At 35.4% G+C, this 21,203-nt stretch overlaps 1 protein-coding gene across 2 annotated transcripts in view; it reads right to left on the reverse strand.

The window, feature by feature from the left end:
- Positions 1 to 21,203, reverse strand: part of LOC147079184 (uncharacterized) — a 491,603-nt gene that overhangs the window by 468,918 nt on the left and 1,482 nt on the right. For both annotated transcript variants that reach the window (XM_085954360.1, XM_085954352.1), the window contains exon 2: positions 17,896 to 19,400. In XM_085954360.1, the coding sequence (XP_085810486.1) occupies positions 17,896 to 19,334 (1,439 nt within the window). In that variant the 5' untranslated portion in view covers positions 19,335 to 19,400. The remainder of the gene's footprint in view (positions 1 to 17,895; positions 19,401 to 21,203) is intronic.

Below are 21,203 nucleotides of genomic sequence, written 5' to 3' on the forward strand. Positions count from 1 at the left end.
CAAGTAGATTATATCTATATTATAACATAACACACTTCATCTTATCGTCACCGATGTACACGACTCATTTGATGAACTGTCAAACCTACATTCGTTTGCGAACTACCTTGGCTTTTTCCCTTGGCTGTTCTGTTTTGTCGTGTTCTGATAAGTATGATAATTATCGTAAAATTTCTTAAGCAATTATGATAATTATCGTAAAATTTAACGAGGTTGCCGGCGACATGTTGCCAGTGTGAACCCGGCATTATAGGCATAGCGATTCCTGCTAATTAATTAATGTAAGTTTATTGAAGGATTCTCATGTTAAATTACAGTTTTGGTTTACAGGTTTTCTTTAGAATCAATATAAGTAGGTAGGTACTTACTTTTTTAAGTTAGTTGCTAATACAATGAGGTACCCGGTACCATCTAGTGAAACTATAGATATTTTATTGTAAGTACGTACTGATAAGCCAGGTGGAAAATTATTATCTAGGTAGGTAAATCACTACTTAGTTAGATAATGCGTAACTCAGCAAACGTAGTACGTAAGAATATACAATATTATGTAAAAGTAACATTACATTAACGCATAGGTACCTCGACCTACTAACTAAAGCAAAAAACGATGAAGATGAAGTACTTCATATTTTTCAATTGAATATTCCATAATGCCTATCATAAATTACATGATGACATGGTAATGTTTTGGAAACATAAGCCAGCCAAGTAAAAACTTAGTTCAAACGGGAAAAAAACAAATTTATATTCGACTGTTTAGGAAAAAGAGCGTAACCCGCGATTTTTCGAAAAGTGCTTTTATTAGATATTAACAATGTGCACGTTAAATACACGTTCTGTAAAAAGGAAGTATGCCGCAAATGCCGAATTATTATCTAAATTCAGGTATTAATTGAGCTTTAATTAAGTTTTAATTTAAGAAAAAAAGCATTTACCCTCAATGTTAATGATTTTTCTGTAATAACTTCTTTAATTATTATCAGATCGAAATGTGGAAAAGGAGCACCTATAAAATGGATTTCGCGTAACTCGGGTCAATGGATACTCATTGTCCGTAAGGGCGCCATAAAAATACTTAAGGGGGGACATGCTCGGCGTAGGTCAAAATGGGGCTTTATTGCATTTTCAAACCATGATCCTGGACATTCCTTAAACGTTGTAGATAATCTATTTATATAATTTTGAAGCCTTATTATCCTTTATATTATTTTAAGCATTTGATGACTGCATAAAGTATTTTTATTGCATAAAATAGTATTCTTTTAAACCTCTCGCTCTAATGTTTTAGAATATAGTCATATTTCGGTACATATCTGTGCAGTGGTGTTAAGATTTTTTACGTTTATTAATTTTTAATCACATTTATAAAACCATTAGTATAATTTATGACGAGATATTTTTTGTAAAATATTTACGATCAAAAATTATATTGATAATCTCTGTGATTCCAAATTTGACAAGAATTAGGCATTTTATTATTGAAAAAATCGGCAAGATTAACACATTCGAAGAAGATTCTAAAGATACTTATTATAAGCTATGTCTTTGAACATTCAAGTGTGATAAACATCTTACGAATAATGATTGCTTTATAATAATTATTGACCTAAGAATAAGGTAGTGTTTTTTTTAAATACATACAATAAGCTACAACATACGGCCGTAGCCATAAATTGACAAACTATAATTAAAGTAGGGAGTAAAATTATGTTAACGCGCGTATTTGAACATGTACCTAACCGAATTTATTTTTATTTTTTTAACGGTAGGTATGGGGAGGCGGGGCTAGTTGTTACGGGGGCATGTTGTTACATCCTAGATAACTCTCCCGTTATATGGTCATGTGGCGTAGGTGTCACACAGGAGACGTAAACATCCTGTCCGCAGTCGCTGACGAAAGGTTGCCTGCATTAATTGTATTCAGTTGAAATAAAACCATTTTGAGTGAATTTCATGTCCAAAGCGACTTTTGTTGGCCGAATTTGAAGTTTGATTGTTACCAAACTATAAGAGGTAAGTTTTTTTAAAGTATGCTATTAAAAATCTATATATTTATGCTCGTATTTTGTATATTTATCGAAGTAAATATAATTCCCGTGTTAATATTAAAATAATTTCAATTTTATTTGGGTCAAAGGGGCTAGTTGTTACAGTGAGGTGGGGGCAGGTTGTTACTGTATGAATTAACTCCACTCACTACCAGTTTACTACAAATTCTTTGTTATCTTCTTTATTTGCAATAGGTAGGTACTTATACCATCTAATTTTATCCTTCCAGATTACAATCTTACAATGATGAGGACAAAAAAAAACAAAACCGATAGAGGTAAAATTTCCCAGGAAACCGGCAACAGAGCGGCTAAAGAAATAATTGAAAACAGAATATCTTAGAAAAAAAGCTGCCCAAGCATACAAAGTAAACTATATGACCTAACAATGTTATATTGAACATAAAGAAAACCGTCAGACCACTTCCAAGTTAGTGGGGTTACGCAAAACCTCGCCAGATATTTTCTGTCGATCAAGAAAACGAGCTTGCAACATACATAAGAAAATGTAGCAAAATATTTCATGGCCCAAGGAACTAAGAAACTGAAAAAGAAAGTGGTGTTATCTTCTTCGGACGCAGAGAATGAAGAATGCTTCTGTTTGGAGAATTATACTTTCTTTAAACCTGGGCAAGAGTGGATCCAATGCACAACATGCAAAAATTGGGCTCACATTTCCTGTATTCGTGGGGATAAAGTTAATTTCATGTGTCAGAATTATGATTTTAGTAACTAAATATAAATGCAAAGAAAATCACAAGCAAAAAACTTACTTTTACATACACTTTCAATTATTGTTTTAGTTGGTAACAACGTGCCCCTACCCTGTAACAACTTGCCCCCGGCTGGGGCACATTGTTCACACTTTTCATTTTTTGTTTTTAATGCTATTGTAATTTTTGTAAGGTATGTATGGATACAAATAAACAGTATCGTAATAGCTAAATGATATGAATATATATGAATATAGAATTAGTAATAATTAATATGATGTGTCTTAAGATAAACAGATTTCAGATATTTAACTTTTTCTTTTTTTGTAACAACTAGCCCCGCCTCCCCCTACATGTTCAAATACGCGCGTCAATATCATTTTACTTCCTACTTCAATTATAGTTTGTCAATTTATGGTTACGGCCGTATGTTGTAGCTTAACCACTGGGGAATGACAAAAGAAATGGCGTATTTCAAAAAAACACTACCCTATTCTTAGGTCAATAATTATTATAAAGCAATCATTGTTCGTAAGATGTTTATCATTATCACACTTGAATAGCCAAAGACATAGCTTATAATAAGTATCTTTAGAATCATCTTCAAATGTGTTAATCTTGCCGATTTTTTGAATAATAAAATGCCTAATTCTTGTCAAATTTGGTATCACAGAGATTATCAATATAATTTTTTTATCGTAAATATTTTACAAAAAATATCTCGTCATAAATTATAGTACTTAATACTTTTATAATTGCGATTAAAAATTAATAAATGTAAAAAATCTTAACACCACTGCACAGTTATGTACCGAAATATGACTATATTCTAAAACATTAGAGCGAGAGGTTTAAAAGAATACTATTTTATGTAATAAAAATACTTTATGCAGTCATCAAATGTTTAAAATAAATATAAAGGATAATAAGGCTTTAAAATTATATAAATAGATTATCTACAACGTTTGAGGAATGTCTAGGATCATGGTTTGAAAATACAATAAAAACTCAATTTTGATCTACGACGAGCATGTCCCCCCTTAAATACTTTCTATCTATATTTCTTTAAAGGTAGGCTTCAAATAATCTCCTACTATGGATACTATGGAGCCTTCGCCACTGATATATATATACTTACTAGAAAAATATAATATGTGGGCCGTTAAGTAAGTAGTACAAAATTTCAGCTTCCTACCTTAAATATGAATTACTGATTAGTATACCCGAATACACTGTAATAACTATCTATACTAGCTGAGCCAGCTGGCTCTCGCCAGTCTGTCTCGCTAGGTCTTGCAGACAGCTTTTCGTCATAATGACATGGTGTTGGATTTTAATATAGTTGTAAAGTATGTATAGACGGCGCCATAATTTTCCCTTCGGGATGGATTTTCATTCACGTCAGACAGTTTGAATTTCGCTGATTTTTCAGTTTTACGATTTGCATGTCGTCACTGCCAATACAAATTTGTGAGTCATATGCATAGTCTATTCTGGAGTCAGGCCTTCACAATATCTCCTGACACCACTTCATGCTGCTATGCCTAGCAGAACAGCTGGCAATCGCCGATTGCTACCACTGACATTTTAATTTTAATACAATATATGTGTAGGTGAAGGGTAGTAGGGACTGAGTAGAATTAGGTTGGGATAACCTTCATCCAGCAGTGGATTGATCTTGGTCGATGATGATAATGACGATATTATGAATGGGTAAATATAATATCAGCAATTTTGATAAATATAGCAATTCATATGATCGACAGAAATACAAACAACTTAGAAAGGCCTTCATCCACCAGTGGATTGATTCAAGCTCATGATGGTAATGGCAATATAAATAGATATACGTATGTAATATCACCGATTTTGATAAATATAGCAATTCAAATGACATAAAGGAGAAGAATCAGGCATGGGAGGCCTTTATCCAGCAGTGGATTAGTTCAGGTCGATGATGATAAGGACGATAGAAATACATATAATATCACTGCCATACAAATTTGGAGTCATATGCGTAGTCTATTTTGGAGTCTGGCCTTCACAATATCATCTGACACCACTTCAGGCTGCTAGGCCTAGCAGAACAGCTGGCAATCGCCGATTGCTACCAATGACATTTTAATTTTAATTCAATATATGTGTAGGTATGTGCATTTAAATATGATAAATAATTCGAATATACAGCAATATTATGTGATTATCATAAAAAGCGATCCATTATATCCAAATATTAATCTCTTTCGGATCCCATTTACATAATAGAAAAAGGTTAGCAGCATAAAAAACAAATTTAAACATTGTTTTGTTTAATTGTCTATAAAAAATAAATGCCTGCAGCCATAGAATAATATTTAAAAAATCAAATTTTGAATTCAAAATTAACCTTAACCAATATAGTTTCCCAGTGCGGGACATTAATATTGAGACAAATGTTAATAAATAATAAAGCAATACGTCATATTATATATGAGAGGAATGGACTAATTCTGATAAAAACAGGAATTTATAAAACTTAAAAATGTGGAATCTGCTTAAAGAGGCCTTCATCCAGCAGTGGATTGATACAGGTTGATGACGATAATGACGATATAAATTGGTAGGTATATAAAATCACAAATTATAAAAAAATTAGCAGTTTATATGACTAAGAAGAGTAGAATTAGGTTGGGATAACCTTCATCCAGCAGTGGATTGATCTTGGTTAATGATGATAATGACGATATTATGAATGGGGAAATATAATATCAGCAATTTTGATAAATATAGCAATTCATATGACCGACAGAAATACAAAAAAAAATTAGAAAGGCCTTCATCCATCAGTGGATTGATTTAGGCTCATGATGCTAATGGCAATATACATAGATATAATATAATATCACCAATTTTGATAAATATAGCAATTCAAATGACATAAAGGAGTAGAATCAGGCTAAGGAAGCCTTTATCCAGCAGTGGATTGGTTCAGGTCGATGATGATAAGGACGATAGAAATAAGTATAATATCACAAATTCGTTAAACCTATAGTAGTAGAATCAGGTTTCCTTCATCCAGCAGTGGATTGATTGTGGTTGATGATGATGACGATATGACTATGTAGATAAATATAATATCACCGATTTTGATAAATACAGCAATTCATATGACAGAAAGGAGTATAATCAGGCTATGGGAGGCCTTTATCCAGCAGTAGATTGGTTCAGGTCGATGATGATAAAGATGATAGAAATATGTATAATTATCACAAATTCGTTAAACGGATAGTCGTAGAATCACGTTGCGGAACCCTTCATCCAGCAGTGGATTGATGATGATGAAATTCATGACTGTCAATAATACAATCAACGTAGAGAGGCCGTCATCCAGCAGTGGATTTATTAAGGATCGTGATAACAATGGCATTATAAATATAGATAGGTAGATAGCAGTGGCGACCGGTGAGTTATTTTACTGGGAGTTCACTTTTTTCACCTTTTGACTGCCGTAAAAAGGCATTTGCCTTCATCAAAACTTCTCCAAAAAATCAAAAAAAAACTATTGGTTTTTTTAATTTAGTACATTTAAAAGAAATCATAATTAACTCACTATTTATTATTTGTTGTACCTCTAAAAACAGTTTTTCTTGAAAAAAATGGATTTTAAACTTTAACACAAACTGGTTGACACGAACTATTTTGTTTTTATCGAATTATTAGTACTACCGAAATATCTCGTATCTGGCAGTGACCGGGATTTATTGTTCATTTGTATGAGAAATCCATTCTTCTGTTTTTCATCGACACAAATTATTCAATTACGCGTTTGTTGAAGTCAGGAATCTCTTGCATCATTCTTTTTTCGATACTGAGCATACATAATGCGTTCAATCTTGATTGCGCGATGGTGTTTCTACTAAAACACTTGATCCGTTTGAGTGTGAAAAAACATCTTTCGCTTTCCACTGATGTCATCGGAATAGTAAAAATTAAATTTAATAGTAAAACCGTTTCCGTAAATGTGTCAATGAGATTTTTTTCGATTAAAATGTTTTATAATGCTGGGGCGCCATCAGCATTATAAAAATTATCCAAGCTGTGAATAACAGACAATTCATTTTTGAGTTTATTTTTATCTAAAAAGTCAGACGTATTACAGAGCTAGTTTGGAGAGATATCATAATTGATAAACATTGTGAATTTAGTTATCAAACTGAAAAAAACTTGAAGTTTATTTTTAAATTGTACTTCGCCTAAATTTGAGAAATGTTGTCAACATGTGCGGAAATTTTTTTAAAAAGAAAAGAATTTATTTTATTGAATATAATATATAATATTGAATAAAAATTGTCAAACAATAATTGTACGTGTGATACGGGCTGTATTGTTTTAAACCCGATGAAGCCGCATTCGGGCCGAGAGCGACTGAAACTGTCGCTCCGGAGCACGTAGAAAAAATATTTACGTATTGCTATTCCACACGACAGACGACGCTCTTTCTAATTGCAAAGAAATCGAAATTAGATTACTGGGCGCTTTGGTACGAGCGATGTCGGATATCGCTCCCATCAACATATGATAATATTATTATTTAAAATAGCCGGTTAAAAACACATATTAGAATTTGTTTTTGTATATGAATTAATGACTACGGTAATAGATCAGAACACTTTTAATTAATCAAATATAAATTAAATACTCATTTAAAAAAAGTCTTTTCGCATAAATTGAGTGGGTGGGTGTGCACCGCTCCAGCGCTCTCAAGGAAGAATCGCCACTGGTAGATAGTATAATATCACTGATGTTGATAAATATAATAATTCATGTGTAAGTAAGGAGTAGAATAAGGCTAAGGAGGCCTTCATCCAGCAGTGGATAGGTCAAGATTGATGATGATAAGGATAATAAAAATAGATAGATATTATACAATATCACACATTTTGTTAACTATAACAATTCGTATTAATTTCTTTCATTGTTTGCAATGGCAACTTAATATGACTATATCAATGGAATTTAGTAGCCTAGGTAATTATTCAATAAAAAAATAGTGCGTAAACAGCCACAAAGAAGTAGTTTAAAAAAACAAATTTGTTATTAATTAATAGAAAACTCATCTTACAATAAAAATGTCTTGATTGAAATTGATTATTTATGGCTGCTAATAGAAATGCCACATTTTTTCGATTAATTCTGCAAATTCTAAATTTGAATTCTGACACGTCAAATGAAAACGTTCGCAAAAGAAAACAAATGACAATCATCAGTCTATTAGTTTGACAGATAAAAAGCAGTGACATGGTTTTAGATTATATTTTCGTAATAATTAGTGAGGAAATATGTATTTATTTTGTGTTAAAACTCAAGAATACGCCAATGTGCTACTTACAGATTTGAATAATTTTGTGGAATATTAATTTAGATATTTTGCAATATTGATTATATAGAAAGTATTAAACGACATTATAATCAATTTGAGGTACACGGACAGCAAGATGCGAAAATGTATGGTGACGGATGTAAAACGCGATTTAAAAATGATTTTATCTGTGATTGTGTCGAGTTTTATCAGATTGTGCCCGATTCAAATGGAAATAGATTCGGGACTCCAAAAATTGAAGTGAATTCCTTTAATAATCAACAAAGTGGTATTTAAATAAAAAAGTTGACGTATTTTCCAAAATCTCTTAGGATAATAATATATAGGAGATTCTATACTCTAGGGGTAGTTAACCTTTTTATATCTACCGCACACTTTTGTATCTGTTAGTAGTAAAAAAAAATTACCGCCCACCGGTTCCACAGTAATGTGATTTATAAAGTAGGGAAGTAACTTTACTTTATACAATTTATAAAGCAGAGTTACAGCAAGTTAAAGCATATAATAATAAAAACTTACAAAATACTTTATGTCAGACATTCTCTAATTTTGGCAGAATAAATCTTTATAAAACAACTTACTGTAGTTAAATCTATCTTTTTATTTATACTTATTAAAATGTTTTTAAAACCCCTACCGCCCACCATGAAATCTGGAACGCCCACTAGTGGGCGGTATGGACCAGGTTGACTATCCCTGCTCTATAGTATATACTATACCGTAATACAGATCCCACCTGTTTATTACTCCACTGTGGATGTAGCATTTTGTGTGTACTTAGGTCCAGTGTGGTGCAGCGCACATCTCGCGGGTCAACGCATCGGGCGGCGAGGAGATAATTATAACGACGCAGCTGTCGGGACAGGTTTGCAAGAACGCCAAAAGAAACAAAAACTAGTGCTGCAGCAAGATTTTTGCCAGTGACGGAGGAATAGGGTGGGCCGAGGCCGAGGGTTTAAGTACACTCGTAGGGCAACGGATAAATTTGCACCGAAATTATTAGTAGATTCATTGCTTTTTCAAGCGGTATTTTGTGGCCAATAATGGCAATTACGTAAATTAAATAAGGTATTCTTTATCGCGGTGGTAGGAAAAAAACGCAAACCTTGCTAATAATATCAGCCGAAACGACACGTAGAATAAGACGTATTGGATGATAGCAGAAATAAAGGAAACCTGCGCGACGATTCATTTAAATGTTATGCTAAGAAGCCATACACCATATGGAATATTTACATAAGTACTCAGGTATTTAGTTTGACACGACATCCATCCATTCATACACCACAAGACATTCAAGGTAGAGCATTCAAAATTTTAAAGCGAGCTTCAGACGTAATCGCATACTTCTTGAGCAGTATAGGATGAAGGGTATCAGTTTAGGATTGAACTATGTTGTCGAAAATGAAACGAAAAATAGTGACTATACCATTGGTGGCGAACCTATGGCACGCGAAATGATTTTGCATGGCACGCGTTTGAAGAGAAAAAAATACCTATAACAATAATAAATGACAGATCGCATTGTATAAAAATAGCAGGCAAACAGTTTTCAAGAAGATGCATTACGTTTAATTTAAATACATATATAATTGCATAGGTCTGAACATAGATTTTATGCCACACATATCATATTATCGCACTAAGCTCATCTGGCGGCGGGGAATGCCGCGCCTCGAACTTATAATTTTGATAGATTTACAATGATTGAGAACACTGTAGCGCACGTTTTGTTAGTCCTATGTGGCTCGATGGGTAAAAAGGCCTTGAATGGAGCCGTGGCGTGGGTCCAGGTTCGATCCCGCGGCTGGATTATTTTTTGTAAAATATTGTAAGTTTGGGAACAAAATTCAAGTCCCTTAAGAATGTTTATCCTAGCACTCTTCGCACATTGCTCGAAGGTATCGTACATGTATGTAAGAATATAATCAATGCGCAAAAATAAATGCATAAGTATGATCCACCTAAATGTCCCAAATGACCTAAATAATAAGACAGAGCGTTCCTGATGAAGCACGCTGAAGAGTAGAATGCACGTAGAAGCACTGAGATGTTGAAATAATGTTCGACGTACTTGTAAGTGGGTACTTGCCTACCTACCTATTGTGATGCAAGTTCATGTTCATGATCAAACGAGTTACACTCGGTCGTCAAATTCGGCGGACGCGAATGATGTAAGAAAAAATGCTGAAGATGATTGCATATCGCGAAATTTGTCAGGCCGAATATCTTCGGAACAAGACGTGAGCTAAATTTGGGAGTGGCGACAAAGGACGATATGTACCTGGTTGATAGTCAATAAATAAATCATACTGGACAGTTAGTTAGGAGTATCTACTCGAAGTAATTGAATTCAGCATCCACAAAAACATTATACTTTATTTGATACCTAACTTGCAAAATATAAATTATTTTTTAGGGGTGATTCGGGAAACTTAGCCGCCATTTTGTCAGGGGATGAATTGCGATTACATATCCTCTGAGGGCCTACTGGGGTTGCTTCGAAAACTTGACGGAGAACTCTAAATCCACTGCATCCAGCAACGTGGGTAACCGGCCATATGAGTCTTCGAGGCTTTATTTAGAGGAGTTATTAAGGTGACGCATCAGTGAAACCTGACTGTAGGCGCGACGAAATTTTGGACTCGCTGCCATTCAGTGAGAGAATGTCGAGCCAGAAACACGTCACTTTGCTGCGTGATGGCGACGGGTCAATTAATTCTAAAATCGTGTAAAGATGACTAAAAACGTTACCCATTTACTTTAAAAAGAAAACATGTCAATGAATATATTATTATTGTTACTAATAGAACAATAAACAGAACATAAAATGGATGTATGTTGGATTTATATGACAAATAATATTTCGTTTGACAGGCGTCATTTGCACCCGCGACCCGCAATCCGCGCATCGCCTAGCAACGATCTTTTTAAACCGTGCCTCAACTAATGCATGACCTTAACTATTTTGGGCTGAAATTGCACAAACAGATCATCGTTAATACGGATGATCCCACTTTAGATTTCTGTAGCGTTTAACTTTAACCGTTATAAACTATGAATCATTAATTTACGTGGTGGCGGCGCTATACATATTCAGCCGTCCTTTGAATAAAATAAATACTTGTTAGATAGGCAATCATAATAAGTAACTATGTACACTACCACAACCTACTACTACAGATCTTATACTAGCGCTGGCACCTACATATTAGCATGTAAGTACATACTTAAGAGTATATTTTCTAACTATAGATCCACCAGTATAAGTTGTCCGCTGAGTCATTCAATATTTTTTATACTGTAGATGAGTTTAGTTCCAAATTCGAACACCTGACGATTTAGGATGGTACGAGGGTGGGTCAATAAATCCTTAGAAAAGCCGACAGGTGGCGCGACTAGTACTGTAAGCGGTTTGTTTTCATGCAGCGGCACTACCGATTCAGTATGCTGCGAAGTTTCAATCAGATTGGTCGGGTTGTTGTGTGTTTCTCGTACATTTAAAAAAAAAATGCTTGTTTACAAAAAAAAAAGGAGAAAATTGAGTTTAGAGCTGTTATTAAACATTTTAATATAAAAGGGTTAACAGCAAAGGAAATAAAAAATGAGTTGGATTTAGTTCACGGCATATCTGCTCCTTCACTTGCAACTATTTATAACTGGTTAAATGAATTTAAACGTGGTCGTACATCAACAAAGGACGAACCACGCTCAGGACGTCCTGTAGAGGTGACTACACCAGAAATGATCAATAAAATCCACGATATGGTGTTAAGTGACCGAAGATTAAAGTTGAGTGAGATAATTGAGGTGAGGTTACAGGGATCTCAAAAGGTAGCGTCATTTCTATTTTACATGACAAATTGGGCATGAAAAAAAATTCTGCAAGATGGGTGCCGCGTTTGCTCACAGTCGACAATAAACGCAATAGGGTGGTGGCCTCTAAAGCCCTGTTGTCGCTCATGCAACGCAATCCGGATGAATTTTTTCTCCGCTTTGTGACTGTAGATGAAACATGGATACACCGCTATACTCCCGAGACGAAAGAACAGTCAAAGCAGTGGATTGCGAAAGGCAAACCATGTCCAAAGAAGGCGAAAACCGTAAAATCAGCTAGTAAGGTTATGGCTACTGTATTTTGGGATGCACGTGGAATTATTTTCGTTGACTATTTGGAAAAAGGAAAAACAATAACAAGGGATTATTATGCATCTTTATTGGACCAGCTAAAAAACAAAATTGAAGAAAAACGGCCTCATTTAAACAGGAAAAAAATCCTCTTTCATCAGGACAATGCCCGTGTTCACACATGTTTACGATCAATGGCTAAAATTGAAGAATTGAAGTTCGAATTGGTCGACCACCCACCGTATTCGCCAGATTTAGCCCCCAGTGACTTTTTCCTTTTCCCAAACTTAAAAAAATGGCTGAGTGGACAACGTTTTTTTTCAAATGAAGAAGTCATCGATCGGACAAATGCTTATTTTGAGGACCTTCCGAAAACTTATTTTTCTGACGGTTTAAAAAAAATTGAGAAACGTCTAACCAAGTGTATTGAGCTCCAAGGAGATTATGTTGAGAAATAAAAAAAAAAAACAAAAAAAAAAACTGTTTTAATGCTTTTTTCTAAGGAATTATTGACCCACCCTCGTATATCTATACTTAATCTATCTATACCTACATTTAGCTTTCGTACTTAGATACTTATTTAACGTCTAGAATTAATAATTTAAGTGGTAATTAAAAACCTACCAATTGTATTACAATGTTCCAAGGTTGCATAACAATAGTATCGTGTTATCAACTTATACGACTGCAATTAACACAGCGATAAAATGGAATTCAAACATTGAACGAACTATCCGTGCATATTTTAGTAGACAGGCAACGCCTATCAAATGACTATAATATGTCCAATGTGACAGAATGTAAATTATTTAGAATCTAACTAATGAAATGTTTGTTTTACTCAACTTTGGATGAAGTATGTGGTGATCCAAAATTCGCGATACAATCTTTGAAGTATTCTGATTTTTTGACGCTTGGCACACACAAATTAATTTTAATCACACCATAAACCAGTGGCGAAGACTCTATAGGGGACCATTTAAAGCCTACCTTTTCAAGAAATATAATAAATAACCTAAGACATTTCATAGGTAAAAAAATAATAACCTTGAACAGAGATAATATATTTATTTACGAAGCAGCAGCGCCATCTATTTATTTTCCAACAATCAAAGCCATCCATCTATTCACATACAAATTATACAATTACAAATTGATAAACACATGCAAACGGAGGCTTGCTATAATCTAAAGTTTTTTCTAAAGTACTTCGATGGTGTTTGTCCTTGAGACCTGACTTAACACAGACAGACCCTGTCTGCTTCCGATATATAAAATGGGAGATGCTCACACGGTAGACCCTATCTTTGTTTACTATTCGTTCATGTTATATGCCAGGCAAGCACTGACTGCAGTCTAGTGCAGCTAGCGCAGTCGCAATTTTGTTAACGCTAGTTCGATTCCCGGTTCACCATCACTTTTTTTGTCAAAAATCTATTTTTAGTGAAATCAAATTAACACAAATATTAGATTCCCAAAATAACAATAACAAATATTATTACATTACTATAAGTAATTACTTACATTGTAAGTACCTAAGAATTCACTCAGTATCTGTCAAAAAGTGTCAATAATTCATCTTTACTAACACTGTTCTCGAGATACTTCTCCATGGCAAGTTGCTGGGGTGAAAGAAAATCGAAAAGTTTTCAACACAAAAAATCGGAAACGTTAATCGGTTTTTAATTAAGCAAACGGTTAAAACTTTCCACTAACTGAATTAAAAGTCATTATAACGGGATTGTCATAGACTTCTTTCACTACTATTTTCAAAATTTTGTATTTTGTTCGGTGCATTGTTGTATTGTACAAATCCCCTATGTCGAAATAATTACCAAGCACGAAGGTATGGACCGGACCCACCTACTGTGTTGAATACAATATTATAAAGTAATGAGCACAGTTCTACCATTTTTTATTTATCTGTGAATTCATTAATGAAGAACAAATTCTCAATATTAAAACGTTTCAGTTCACTATTGGGTTAAACACCGAACATAAAAAAAATAAAGAGTTAAGTAATTCATTTACGGGAAAGATAATTTTTCAAATAGTTCCCAGATTCAAGGATAAGGTTACGTATTTATATAAGAACTCAAATCTAATTTGTTGAGTTACATAAATAATATGTAACTCACATACTTACTTGAGTAAGTAATTACGTACAAGTTTTTTTTTCATTAAAAAAAATCACATTCATAGTATTTAGCACTGGAAAACATGGACAAGATTTCAATCTCGGAATCAGAAATAGTAATTCCGAAATGCCAGGACTGAAAATGATGTCCGGTATGAAAGCAATTCCTAATAGTAACTACAGTGTGTGCCGTATGGCAAGATTCTCAAACCAGACAGGCATCAACGACCAACATTTCATATTATAAATATTAATTGTGCAAGTCAAGCCTGTTTATCAATCCATGTTAGGCTCGTCTAGGGGTTGGATTACGTTGTTATTCCCCTATGCTACCCCTCTTAATTATTGCCGACATATTAAATATAGTGCTTTCTAACTACAACGGTAGGATATAAGTGAATAATCTTTACTATTAGTAGGTAGGTAGGTAGTGCCTAAATAAAACGACGTTGATCACGCCATGAAGCTTTCCAATAGTGAAGTAACTATTATACCAACCTAAATCGAATTGGTTATAGTTAAGTACATTATGACCAGTTTTGGCTTTTCTATCGGCACTCGTTTTCAATAATATAAGTAATATAAATAACGTGTTCTTGCAGTTACTTTAAATATTGAAACATAAAAGTGGCTATTGAACTATAAAACCCCGTCATTCGCATTAGACCGTTAGATACAATGTATACTTTGTAAAAATATAAGCAGGTACACATTCAAAAAGCAGACATTATAGAATAATTATTTAATACTAGTTGTATGTTGTATCTACCATCTAGAACAGGGGTAGCCAACCTTTTGCATACCATGCGCCAATTTTTTTCACATATGAGCTCAGATGAGCCATAGAACTCAAGCACCTTTTCTACCTTCTTACGTTCACGGTTGGGGTTGGAGAATAGGGATAGGGGTAGGATCTGCTTCGCTTAGGGGAGGAAAAGAAATAACTCAATCACGCAATTCAATTAATTAATTTATGCCAGTTCAAAAAACACACGTTTATTGGAGCACCAATCTACAATAGTCAGAAATGATCTCTTGGATGAGAGGGTGATCGCTGTCGTGGACCCCGCTGATGTGCTACACTCTACTGCTCTCATTTGGTGAAGATAACTCTGGACCACAGTTGTTGGATGTGATGTGTGAGAGAGAGAGAGAGAGAGAGAGAGAAAGAGAGCTCTGAGCGGGATGGAGCACTGAGAGTCTTTGAGCGTTTGGATTTCGCTAGCCTTTAAATGTTTCGTGTTAAATTTATTACTGAGAGCAGCAGAGAATTCATTAAATTTGAATCATTCGCGACCTTGTTTTACGTTTAATCAATTTCATGGATAAAAATGATTATTCACATATGTAATCCAAAGCAACATATACATATAACTTTTGCAAATTTTCTTAGCTCTGGAAAATGTTCACAGGGTAATGAACCCCAGAAATTAACTATGTCAGAAGCATTTTGATCTGGAAAAAGCTCATCAAATTTCATTTTCAATAATGAATTTGTTTTTAGGTCAATCATTTCCATTTGTATGTTACTAGGCATCTGCATTACATTTTGTTCACTAAGTGAAAATGGGTTTATAAATGCGAGCATGCAGTTTTCTTCTTTAACAAAATCATGAAAACGACTTTCAAATGACCCTTACAATATCTTGATTTTTTCAATATATTTGGTCAAATTGCTATTATCCGCAGCACATTCATTCTGCTCTTTCAAGTGTGGAAATTTACTCAAATCCTCATTTTCTAACTTAGAGATGAACAGTTTTAATTTCATTTTATTCCTACAATTGTAAACTGTCAAAAAATGGGATGGACTGATGAGTAAGAAGGCTGTATGACTTGAACTGAGAGCACCCAGGTGTTGAAAATATGAAGATGGATTCAATTATGGCGCCTACTTCAAAAGAATAAGTAGGCGCAAAGATGCAATGCGCCACTTGTATCATCCAATGCGCCACGGTTTGGCCACCACTGATAATCTAGATATACTTATGGAAGTAGGTACCTAACCTTTATCGGCGTAAGAGTATGATTAAAAATCATATTTAGTATGGTATGGTAGATAGCAAAAAACATCGACTGCGGCGCAATTTTCGTTCATATTATTAAACATCGTAGTAAAAGATAACATACTATATGAAAATTAAATAATGATTTCAATTATTTTCATTTCTTGTACCTATGCTTCCATACAAAAATAGGTTTATATTTGGGATGGGGTGGCAATTTTGGGTTGGCATCCGGGCAGTAAGTAACCTTCATCGGCGCGTTCCTGCACAAACTTATTCGTTCCACAAAATCCATCATTTTTGACATGTCCCATTAATTTTTAAAAATACAGCCGATCAAATTCCGCTTTATAAAACATTTGTTAGAAAGTTGCATACTTAATTATATTTAATATGATGAACAGATGAACCTACAAAGATGACAGCCAAAATGTTAATGTTAGTTAATTGTCTATTATTGACATCACTGTTAATTGACTACTAAGGACCCGCATCATATCGGTGGGCGTTGATAACTTCACGTATGCTGTGCTCATTTCGAAATATTTGCTCAATTATCAATGATTGAGAGCATACAGCGGGACGGGACTCCTGGACTAGTGGACCGCAATTAATCAATGCAGCAAAGTGCCCAGTGAAGAATTATAATAATATATATACCGACCTCTCATATACAAGACTGGTCTAGTTATATGCGTTAGAAATTCACGCAGCTTTTTCGGAAAAATTAAATGTAAGTGGTCATCGTACGGAAATTAGACAGGCATTACCTCTTTGCGAGGACGCATTGTAGCTCTAGCATACTAATTGGATTTGATGTGTATGATTGTTTTCCTGTAAGAAAACGTTACGACTCGCATTTGCGTATTAGGTAAGTATCTGATAAACGTAAAATTGAATTAGTCCTTAGAAGACAAGAACAAGGCCGGTGGTTCAAAGCCCGCCAGAAAAACAGCTATGTTAATAATTAAATAATTCTTCTTTTTCTCAGAGCATTTTGCAATGGTTTGGCGAAATCACCATAAGAGAAAACAATTATTTGAAAGTGCTCATCGTCAGCGGAAGCCATCGGGGGTCAACGCAGGAGTCAAGTGAATGACACTACGGGACTCTCAATACCTTCAGCCATGCGGACATCGGAATGCATGGGTCTCTAGAGAAATAAAACCAGGACAGTGGTGGCAGGCCTATAACACGCTGTACGCACATAAATTCTGCGGGCACGCGAAATAATCAACCTGATCTAGATTAAATAAATGTCTCACTCCATGTCATCACCAGGCAACAAACAGTAAAATACTAACATACAAAATATATGATACATTAGTTAAAACATAATATGGAGAATCGATAATAGGTAGGTACACAAGACAATAAAATTATTAACAATGTTAATAAAATAATGTAAAAATTTGTGGTGAAAGAGCGCCGAAATTTTAAACAAATACAAAAAAATATGATCAATTAAATTGGAATACGTAGGATATTATTAGGAACTCACCTCGTGTAAATGACGCTGTTGAGGTGGATGATCCTATTCCATCCGTAAGGAACGACAATGTGTGCCTTATTGGGCGGCTGCGCGTCAGCCGGCGCCTGTCGATCACCAGGCACACTATTTGGCACACCACCAACACTATTATTCACTCCGTTCACCACACCCGCACTGGCACTAGAACCCACTGCACTGTGTTTGGCACCCGGCATCATGCCCAGCACGATCCCCCCGGGTGTCCTCACAAACTGATGCGGCAAGTTGTTCACTATGACGATCTCGCCATCCATGCCGATGGATACGCCCTGGCGCACCATCCCGTCCGGAACAAAGTTTGATCCTACGCCTTGTTCGTAAGTCGGTCGTCTTTGATTTTGACGTGTATCTTCGTGATCAGTGTGTCCCTCATTGTCCATAGCACCTTGGTTCCCTTCTCTATTTGAGATGATCTGTCGGTTTACAATGCTTATGCTCCTGTTAACAATCGACTGCTGGGCTACATTCTGCTCCAAGAATTGATAATTCGGCATAGTCATTTGGGCCGTTTGCATATTGTTATCAATGTGATTTGATAAAACCGCATTAGAATTGTTAGCAATGACAATGTTCCCAGGTGTCGCGCCGTGATTTAAGACAGCTCGGTTTTGGCTGAGGACTATTTGGTTTTGATTTAATATTTGCTGCCCGTGAATAGCGCCAGGCAATATGAGAATGTTACCAGGGCAATCGTTCTGACTGTCGCCAGAGCTCAAACTAGAGCACGACTCTCCAGCTTCTGATCTGACTGATTCACTTCGAGACGGATTGGCCGTTGAATTTCCACCGGATTGTCCATGCTCCTGATTCATTTCTAAAAAACTATTCCCGCACAATCCCGCTTGGATTAATTGATTACTTGCAAGCTTATCGGAGCTCTTATTGAAAGAATTCAAAATGTCTGCTTGCAGTATTCTTTGACCTCCTTGTATGCCGATAGAAAATGTATTATTGCTCAAACCAGGAATGCAATTGTTATTATTATTAGAAGAGTTGATTTGATCGACGTTTATTTCGTTGACTGTTTTGCAATTATAAACTGGAGGTACAGATTGGCTTTTATCGGGGATGCTTATAACGTTGGATAAACTAGCAGGATGTTTTTGAAAAGGAATGCCATTTTGGAAAGCAGTCTGATAGTGTATTTGCTGTAAACTTCTGTCAGCAAGATCGTCCTTGATGAGTTTTTTCTCGCCTCCTCCGGTTGGAAGAAGATTTTTCCCGGAATCTACTTGATCCGACTGATGCATGCCACGCCTCGTGATGCATTGGCCGGGATGGATCTGCTGATGATGCTGGCCTGGACCGGCGTGGAGAGGTCCTCCGGGATGTTGAGGGACATAGAGCAGAAGGTTGGGCAGCGGCGCAGGAGAGGCTTGAGCCCCGGGAGGTTCAGCCTTGCCTGACATTGCGCTGGCGGGTCAGGTCACGTCACGACACACCACAGCCCATCAAACCCTTACCGGATGATCTTCCTGCAATATGTTGGGACGGTTATATTATAGTTATCTGGCTAAGAGAATCCACCTGCTTAAATACTTAGGCATTTTAAATAAAAGAAAATATCAGATAATAATCTTCTCGTTATTCAAATCGTTTGACATTGTCACACTCAGATATTCATAATACACCTACTACGCTATACGAAAAAATATTTTTTGATTCCATACTATCTACATATTTAACTTTAGTGTTCTCCATATTTTTCTATGAGTCATGGACCCTGACCCAAGGGAGCAGAAGGCAATTAATTGATGCATTCGAAATGTGGTGTTAGCACTGAATCCTTCGTATTTATTGGATAGAGCACAGGAGGAACCAGTCAAACATCCAGAGATTGCATATAAAGGAACGGTTCTCGACAATATGTCTGAGACGCATTCTGCAGTTTTTTGGACATTTTTCGGCGCGGACCGGATAACCTGGAGATACTGGTGGTTTTGTGTAGCCTCCAGGGAAGGCGAAGCAGAGAAAGAGCATCGGAGCACTGGAGCGACCAAGTGAAGGAGCTGGCTGGAAGCAGCATTCACTCTGCCCTGAGAGAAGCAGAGGATCGAGAGGGGTGGAAAGTTTCGGTCGCTCATCACGACCACTGTCACGTTCCGCAGACATGCGGGAACGACCAAAACATTATCAATGTATCAAAATGATACCATTGATTCATAAAACGTAGCTTACAGCCTAGTAGGTACCTACTGAGCGACCACTTGCACCTTCCCGTGTAAAAATTATACAAAATATTTGTAAACTTTTGCTGCTACACAAATGCACATGACATGGTCGAATATTTGTATGGTACTCAAAGCATGTTCACGTCTACAAACATTCCTATCAGATTAATTAAATATGTAGGTATAGTCCACGTGGTAAAACAATGTGCGATTTATCAAAATATCGCTGAAATGTTGAAAGTGTAAAAACAATCAAATATGTCTACATTTACTTGTTTTTCAGTGCTTTAGCACGTGTTTTCCATCCCTGGCGGAGTAGGTAGGATTTGTTGAAACCGTTTTTAAGCATTGTTATTAAATAAACAATAAACTTTATTTGATTGAGGGCAGATGGAAGTCTGTACGTACAGTATTATGGTATCTACTTAACACAGAAAATGCAAATTACCTATAAATACCTATAGGTTCCCACATCTTGAGTAGCTAGTATGTTAGGAATAAGCAAGACATTTTTACGGGCAGTGGTTGTTAGCAACAAAACACACATAAAAAATACAATAAATGTGGGGACCTACCTATTTTAGATTTTATACCCTACTGTTTTAGAGACTGGCGCTCTACCAATTGCTCCACCGTGGGGCACGGTGGTATACCACCGTAATAAAACATTGTTTAAACATTTAGAAATTTAGATAGAAACATAATATTATTATGTGGGTATGTATGTAGAATGCTGTTAGATTTTTCTGGCAGTACAGGCGACTCACTTAAGTGTTGGTTTGTTACTTTCAAATGACACTATTACCGTTACAAAGTGATTTAATCGTGGCCGCAATGCCAGAAAAATATGTCCTTCCTCTACTTAATATTATAATTTATTTCTATTTAGTACCTACCTAAGTACTAACTAATAACATAAACATAAACGATATAATTTTCGACATAATTTTGTTTCTAGGAACCAAATAACTACTTCTTTCACGTTTAATTTTAATTCAATAAGTACCTACCTACCTACCTACCTATGTGTCAGTTTTTTGTGGGTTAGAACATTGTGTCCAAACAGCCAAAGCCGGTGGCACAGCTATGTACCTACTAAATAATGAT

The sequence above is a fragment of the Rhyacophila brunnea genome, unplaced genomic scaffold (assembly GCF_057557595.1).
Source record: "Rhyacophila brunnea isolate RB1 unplaced genomic scaffold, BYU_Rbru_1.0 scaffold_10, whole genome shotgun sequence".
Classification (NCBI taxonomy): Eukaryota; Metazoa; Arthropoda; class Insecta; order Trichoptera; family Rhyacophilidae; genus Rhyacophila; species Rhyacophila brunnea.